The 8,588-nt window shown below is 41.9% G+C and overlaps 1 protein-coding gene across 1 annotated transcript in view; it reads left to right on the top strand.

Moving 5' to 3' along the window:
- CCNT1 (cyclin T1) overlaps positions 1–8,164 on the top strand; it is a 15,770-nt gene extending 7,606 nt beyond the window's left edge. The window contains exons 7-9 of the mRNA XM_042450219.1: positions 1,716–1,879; positions 2,161–2,231; positions 4,580–8,164. Of these exons, the coding sequence (XP_042306153.1) occupies positions 1,716–1,879; positions 2,161–2,231; positions 4,580–5,950 (1,606 nt within the window). The 3' untranslated portion in view covers positions 5,951–8,164. The remainder of the gene's footprint in view (positions 1–1,715; positions 1,880–2,160; positions 2,232–4,579) is intronic.
- The last annotated feature ends 424 nt before the right edge of the window (positions 8,165–8,588 follow it).

The raw sequence follows: 8,588 nt of genomic DNA on the forward strand, positions 1-8,588 counted from the left end.
CCATAAGGGGAGGAGCTACAGCCAAGCCCTCATGAGCCTGGTTAAAAAACATTCAGCTTGACTGGTGGTGAGGCATGATGGGGATGGTAGTTTGTCAGGATCTGGAGGACTGCAGGTTCCGACCCCTGCCAAAAATAATTGGCTGATCATATGTTTGAGCTAAGGCTATTTTCTTGCTAAGAAATTTGGATGTGATGTTGCTGGCTAGCAATAAGTAGACATTAAACAGTTTAATGCTGTGATGTGAAAACAAAAGGCCAGAATTGTTATTTAGGGAATTGTTGGTTTTTGTGTTCTTGTTGTTTTTATCTGCTTGAATTCTCTAGAAGAGAGGCCTCCCTTCATACCTGGTTAGAGAGTTCACTTTTTTTATAGATGCAGCATTTTGTATATAGTATTGTTGCAACCATTGCTAAGTTCTAGTGCAGACTTGCTTTGAGTAAACGGTTGCTTTTCTTTGATAAATGCAGTTGTTCTGCTGTTCTTAGTCTGTCCTTTGTGTAGTGCTGAATGTGTACAGCACACAATATATTGAGGATTTTATTGTTTGTTAAAATAACATAGAGAAAAACTCAGTAATAGAGGTACTACCTTCCAGAAACTAATTGGTGGGGTTGTCTGTGACTAAAAATAAGTAAAAAATCTATTTCTAATGTTTTATTTCTTACTCTTCGGAGGGGGAAATACAAAATACATGTAAAATGCATTCAAATAGCTTATAGCAGAATATAATATTTGGATGGTGTGTTTTAAACAGTGTCATAGGCTAGTTCTGATGAATAATTATTTTTGGTGGATGAGGTGTCCATGAAAGGGGAAATGTATTGAGGCATCATTCTCCCATTTCAAAAAAGGTTGTTTGGAAGTCCAGTTTCCACATCAGGTGCTACTGCCTCCATACTCCTTTTTCATCTCCAGTAGCTGGACCGACTCTTGGGGATTGGACTGGATGGCCCTTGTGGTCTCTTCCAGCTCTATGATTCTTGCCTGGAAACCAGCATTTGCATGCACTGGAACTGTGGTACATCTCCAGAAGACAATTTATTTAAATATAAATACTGTATACCATTGTGTAGAGCCGTATCTTATTCATCTTGCTAGCATCTCTTATCAAGGCAAGGATTCCAGGACAAGTTCATCATAGGCTGAAGTAGTGCTAGAGTCTCTGATGCTCTGTTGTTGAACTGGCAACAGTTCTACAACTGGTCAACATCTGAAGGGAATTTAAAGTTCTCATCAATTTAATAATCTTAATACATCACTGGACAATGTTTGGACTGATACAGAATATACTACTGTCAGAAGGACATAACAGTAGGTTTGGAACAACTTCTGGCCAGGTGAAACAATTTTTTCTAACACATAGTTTCCTAAATCTTTTCTTGAAGCTGTAATTTTGTCCAAGTATTATTGAATAACCCAGCTCCTTTAATATTGTGCTTGGGCTTAGTTCAAAATGCAGCACTTTCCTTGTAGGCCAGTTGGGGGTCCTGGAGCTCCAGGCTGACAGGAGCTCCTGGAAAACCTTGTGCGAAAAGGCTGAAACCAAATTGTTTAAGCAGAGAGGCTTGAACATGCAAGATAACAAAAGTTTTTAAAGCTAAGGGATGCCCACTTCTTGCAGTGTCTGTCCATCGGGCGGTTGTGTGTGCTGCTGCCGTTCAGGCTTGGGAGCTTATAGCTTTCTGTTTCTCTCTCCCTGCTGGTGATGTCAGCCTTCACCTAACCACCTTCAGCCTGCAGTACACCCCTCCCGTTGTGGCCTGCGTCTGCATCCACTTGGCCTGTAAGTGGTCCAACTGGGAGATCCCAGTCTCCACGGACGGGAAGCACTGGTGGGAGTACGTTGATGGCACTGTAACTCTGGAACTCTTGGATGGTAAGTTTGGAGCAAGGTCGGATATGTTCCAATGCACAATAAGAGGTATTTCATTTCCTTAGTAGCTCACTTTTAAGGGACTTTCTCACCAAGGTTTCCAGGATGACAGTACACAGTAGAAAAAAAATAAATGGGATGAATTTTATAATTTGAGCCAGTTATGTTAGTCCTGAGACTGCTCTGTTTCTAGCAAACAAGGGCAAAAATTTAAACCAACCTCCAGACCAGGCTTTCAAATGTTGTGCCTCTCACTATGCGGTGTGTTTGTGTTTCTTGTACAGAGCTGACCCATGAATTCCTTCAAATCCTTGAGAAAACTCCTAACCGGTTGAAACGAATCAGGAATTGGCGGGTAAGATGCCCTATATATTTTACTAGGAACTATCAAAACTTTGTATGGATTTCAGCTTGATAAGTAATGCATAAAGATAATGCATAAGAAAATTAACTTCTTAATATCTATCTTGAAGTCAAAAACACGTGACCTTTGTGGGAGTACTGTGGTGCTGCCACTGGGACCCTTCTGAGCACCCATTTACCCTCCTGTATTATCATCTAAAGCAAGATTTTTCTGCCAACCTCCCACACATTTGGGGCAGATCAAGCCATTACAGGCTGTTTGGCCGGGGGGGGGGGTATTCCTTGAAAAAAGTATTGTATTACTTTGAAATAATAATAATAATAATAATAATAATATAGTTTATTTATATTTTCCCGTCTCTCCCAAATGGATCGAGGTGGGATTACAGTTCACTAAAATACACATAAAATACATCGATAAAAATAGAATAACAATTAATATTAAAACTAGCTCATCGTCAAGTAGCAATGCAATAGGGTTATACAACAATGGGAAGGTGGGGAGTATCTCTTATATAAGGTCAGGTGGGTAAGCTTGTCGGAAGAGTTCTGTCTTAAGTGCCCTCTTAAATGCCTCCAAGGAGGCAATAAGACGGATCTCTTCTGGGAGACTGTTCCATAATTTCAGAGCAGCTGTAGTAAAGGCTCTTTGGGAAGTCGATATTAACCTAGTTGATTGATATTCTGACACGTTCTTCCCGGTTGTTCTGAGAGTGTGGGGCGGATTATGTAGGGAGAGGTGTTCCCGCAAGTAACTCAGGCCCAAGCCATGTAGGGCTTTAAAGGTAATGACCAACACTTGTAAAGGTAACAACCAACACCCAGAAGGTAATAGTGTCTGCAAGTGATGAAATGTCACTTCCATTCTGCTAAAATGTGATGACATGCTGTGATTGACATACTGTGATGACATGCTGTGGCCTTCCAGAGCTTTGTAGGAGCCCAAAATGGTAGCATACTGTCCTCTGACTGGAGTGCATCCACTTTGATTTAAGTTGTGGTAGTTTTAGAAAGATAGGTTGTAGACGTTGTTGTTCTGATTGAGCAATGATTTGTTTAAATATCTTGTATACCTTTAAAATAAGGCTTTCCTGAAAGAAAACAGGTTCTTGTTCTGCATGGAATTTGGAGATTCCAGTATTTGTTAGCTATTTTGTATAACATGTTACAGTGTGATATACAGTGGCAGCCGATAGGACAGAGTGGTTAAAATCTTGGACTAGGACTCCACACTAGGGCTTGAATCCTTGCTCAGCCATGGAAAGCAACTAGGTGACCTTGGTCAAGTCACACTCTCAGCAGTCTCGGGGAAAGAGTGACAAACCCCCTTTAAACAAATCATGCCAAGAAAACCTTATGATAGTGTCACTGTAAGTCACAGTTGACTACATGGTACATAACAACAAGAGACTACATTACATAAACTATATGCAGAATCAGAGAAAATTATAACAAAATATAGCAATAAACAGTTGAATAATTGAGTTAACATATGGGACAGAAGTAAGTTTCTCACAGCTCTCCAGAAGTTGTTGGGCTGCAGGTCTCAGCAGCTCATTCTAATTTAGTAAATAGTGAGGAATGTTGGGAATTGCAATCCACCATATGGAGGACAAAATGATTCCCATCCTTGGCCAAGGATAATAAAACTGTCTTAGCTGGACATCTAGAATATACTATGTTGGTGCTACTTGGACCTCTCTAGAGGGAACATTTCACAAACTTGGGTGGAGATGAGTGACAGCTGATAGCTCCTTACTCTTATGGCCAGCTTGCAAACTTAATGCTAAGGAGACACTCAGAGAGGGATCTCTTCTCTGGATCTTAGGTGGGGACATAGGGGGAAAAGGGGGGAGTTCTTTAGATCTTATGGGTGGGCAGCTTACCAGAACCCACTGCTGCAGTTGCATCCTTAATTTGGCAGCGCCCACAGTAAATCTGTGTGGTGCAGGCACATGTCAAAACCTCTTTCAGCATCCCTATGAGGCCACAGAGCAAAGCTGCAAGAGGCAGGGATGGGGGAGGCTGTGATTTCTGTGTTGGGGATTGTGAAGCAGTGGGGGCTGCTGATTATTTAGCAGCAAGTACTACTTGACTCGTGAAATGTGGCAAATATGCAGGCTATAAGTGCATATTGTTGAGGTCCCAGGATTTGTAGTGTTCTGTGTTATCTGAGAGCTGTTTCGGTATAGGGTTGTTGTTTTTTTTACAAAGGTTGTGAATGAAAGTAAATACTGTTGAAATGCATATGGCACTTCAGGAAAGTTCTATGCCGATATTCTTTTCTCTCAGATAAAACAGGGGCTTTATGATACTACAGTTTTTTTCTGCTCATTTTAGGCCAACCAAGCAGCCAAGAAATCAAAGACTGATGAGCAAGGTGATGATGACTGCCTTTCAGAACAGACCATTTTCAACATGATCTCCAGAAGTGCATCAGATACAACCATCGCAGGTCTTATGAGTATGTCTACTTCCTCAACAGCAGGAGCCATGGCTTCACTGCCAGTCACAGATGGGGACTCTCCAGGAGAGCTGGGCAGCCTGGATGCAATGTCAGGAGATAGCTGGATAGCTCCACATGCAGCACATAAACTAGAGGTCAGCCATAGAGCTAATGAAATCTCAGCCAATACAGACCATCCACATCATGACAACAGTAGTGGTTCCTTCTCTAAGCAAAACATTAAGAGTGCACCACTAGCAAAAGTGTCATTAAAAGAGTATCGTGCCAAACATGCTGAGGAGTTGGCTGCGCAGAAACGGCAGCTGGAAAACATGGAGGCTAATGTGCGCTCCCAGTATGCCTATGCTGCTCAGAACTTGCTTGTGCAGCAGCAGCGGGAAAGAGATGTACAGCAAGAGAACAACCCATCTCCTATCATTCTGAAAATCCCTTTGGCCAGCAACTCAGATGGTTCTGAACGGCCCTCTGCTGAAAAGGCTGACAAGTCCTCATCAGCCCTCAAAGTGCGCCTGCCTGCACCAGGAGACAAACCACCTGTTTCTTCCTCCAAGCCAGAGGAGATAAAAATGCGCATCAAGGTGCCAACTTCCTTGGATCGTCATGGCTCCTCTGATGAAAGTAGTGGCAAGAGCAGGGGGGAACATAAGGAAAAACATAAGGTCCACTCTTCTAACCACCACCACCACAATCATCATTCTCACAAACATTCACATGCGCAACCTGCTGTCAGCATTAAGCGACCAGGAGACTCCAAGCATGGTAACCAAAGTGGCATTGTATCCCATAAAGTTGGTCTCGTCCCAACTTGTTCCTCCCGTAAGAGACCACTTCCTGAGGATGCCTCAGCTGTAGCACATGAACCCTTACCAAAAGTCAATAAGAGTTCAAAAGGGCCCACCGTACAGTTTCCCTTCCCTCAGCATCCTGGACACAGCTTGGATACGGCCGGTCTACCTTTTCCCCAGGGCAGCAAGGCCAGAGGGACTCATGCAAAACTGGACAAAAGCACTGCGGGAGCAAATGGGCATAATATGAACCAGACTATTGATTACCAGGATACAGTGAACATGCTGCACTCCTTGCTTAGTGCTCAGGGCATGCAGCCTACCCAACCACCTACCTTTGACTTCGTACACTCGTATGGCGAGTACTTGAACCCCAGAGCTGCTGCAAGTGTGGATAAACCACGGCCACCCCCACTACCCTCAGAACCTCCTCCTCCCCTGCCGCCTCTCCCGAAGTGATCAGCATTTTAACTACTGAAGTTAAGCTGCCCTCTACCAAGGGCAGATTGCTCATAGTGATCTCCACTGCCTTGTGTGAATGCCCCATTCCCCCCTTTTAAAATGTTTTTATTATTGGTATGAGAATGTGGAGCCCTTTGAAGCTGTGAAAAGGTATGCCCATCTTTCTCCATGCTCTTCCCCCAACCCCTCCAGTCCTGCTGGAAAGAGACAGGGATTATGTTTCTTGTCATACTTTCCCTCACTTGTGTAGAATGTGGGGTTCAAAGGTCATGAACCAGGAGATGGCACAGGGCTATTTAAATTTTCAGACTTTATCTTTCTAAAAGACATTTTAAAATAATTTAAAATAAGTTATATGTTCTTATTGTTGATTTTATTTTTCTAAATTGGACAAAGGAAGGGTTTACAGCAGAAGCTGAAATTGAAGTAGGGCTCTGTCTACTTACTCTTATGTATGTTTTGTCCTAATTGAATTTGCTTCTCTCCAAATGGAGGTTTGAAAAGGAAGGAAAGGTGTAAAAAGCCTCTGAGAAAGCATGAGCACTGACCATAAGCGCAGTAGTTGGGTAGGTGGTGGAGCTCACTGCCTTGGTTTTAACAGTTCACCAGCAGATGAGTAGAGACTAATGCAGGCCCATATTTCCAAATGGCATTGGAAATAATAAAGTGTGTGTTGCTTGCTTTGTTCAGCCCTTCCTGCTGAGCAGGGAGGATGGAAGAACATGGTTTTCTTAAATCTCTCACTTCCTACTTGACTGCACTGCTTCCACTGGGTGCCCTGTTATGTCTTCCACCTAAATGCAGTCATTTGAGGATGAATGTCTGCCTAGCTTAGACACTAAAGTTCTGATAGGACTGTTATAAAGGTGGATAGGACTATGGGAACTCGCAAGTGTGCCTTCAAAAAGAAAGGTTGCTGCAGAAATCTGTCTGGGAAGAGAGCCCAGTGGGTGTGCTAGCGTTCCACAGAGTGGAGCATCTGTGGCTTGCCACACCCCATTTTATTCAATGATGGTAACTGAACATGGATGTGCACACATTACCAACCATTGAATAATATGGGGAGCAACTGCCCATATTTTTCCCATCCATGGAAGGGCCTGGAACTGAATTCTTACAGATGGGAAGGGTCCACTGTATTAGTTGGAAGGAAGAGGCACTGGAAGGGAGGTCGGAAGTCTATGTGAATGTTAGAACAGTAATCGTGATTCTGGGATGCTTTAAATTGTATTTAACCTGCATTATGGGATATGAGATTTTCACATTTTGCTAGAATGGGGGGGAACTTCTAAGTTAATGTCACAACAGCAACAAACAATTAGGCAAATTTGGATTCAAGCTTAGAGGAGTGAATCTAGGTGAAACCCATGTGTCTTCTCCTTTAAAGATGTTTACCAACAGTACAAAACTGTCCAGCTTGAGCATGCCCTCAATTGGTTTCATTCCTAGTAAGGAACATGTGGGAACTGACTCCCACTAACTCTTACCCCAAAGGGGAATATGCCAGTTTAAAGTTGTACAGCAAAAGACATAGGATTCTGTCCTGAATGCAAGGTTAAATGGGACTAATCTTTTAAAAATGGCCATTTGTGGTATTTGTTTCATCAGAGTTTTTTTATTGTACAAGTCAGCTTGGTTTGAATAATGATAGCAATTGGATAAAACACTGAATTGTCACTCTTAAATTCCAACTTTGCTGTTCTTTGAGTATACCAACTCTGGTTCAGCAACGTCTTTCATGGTATTCCCATTTGCTTTGAAGAAATGTTGAAATTGAAATCTGAAAAAGTGTTTGGTATAACAGATTATTGTGGTTTTTGTTCTGGGCTGAAATGGAATACCTTGACTAATATGTATCAATAGAAGTCTATTCTGATGTCTTAAATGGCAAGGAAAATTGGAGAACAGACTTTGGCCTGCAGTTTCATGTGAGTGAAGCTTTAATTGCTGCAGGTTTCAAGTAGTGCATCATGTTTAAAATAACAAAAGACACTCGTCTGTGGGTATCTGTTTGGTTTTTATTGGAGTGTTTTTCTGAATTTGGAACAGTGATTATTTTCCCATCACATCTAGATTTCTGAAGCAGTGGTATCTCAGCTACTGATGGTTGCAAACTTTGGACCTAGTTTCATATAATCTTTCAAAACCTGTTTCTAATTCCCAGCTCATATTATTACTATTCTAAGTTTCAATAAATGTACTGTCTCCACATTTGGTTTCATCTTCAGTATTTCAACTGTTGCAAATCTATTTTTAACCACACACCCTAATAGTTCAGTGCAGCAAAGAATGGTTCCATGCAACATGTAGCAAAAACTGTAGTTCTGGTTTGTTTTTTGTTTGTTTGTTTTTTTGCACTTGGATTTTACTCCATCCATTTTCTTAGGCACCAATTGCCTTCACATAGCAGAGCAAGGAAAGAAAGAAGTAGCCCCTCTTGATTTGATTTCTTGATTATTTTTTCCTAAATGGCAGTAGTTGCACAATATCCATTTCACAGTGAACTAAAAAATCACTGGTAATATGTTTTCTAAAGCTGAAGTCCTAAATAAAACAGAAAGATGGGGTGGCTTTAGATCAGGAATGGACTGGTTTTGTGGCCCACAGGGGTTTTGCAAAAATGTGTGTATGCATG

This window comes from Sceloporus undulatus, chromosome 2 (assembly GCF_019175285.1).
Source record: "Sceloporus undulatus isolate JIND9_A2432 ecotype Alabama chromosome 2, SceUnd_v1.1, whole genome shotgun sequence".
Classification (NCBI taxonomy): Eukaryota; Metazoa; Chordata; class Lepidosauria; order Squamata; family Phrynosomatidae; genus Sceloporus; species Sceloporus undulatus.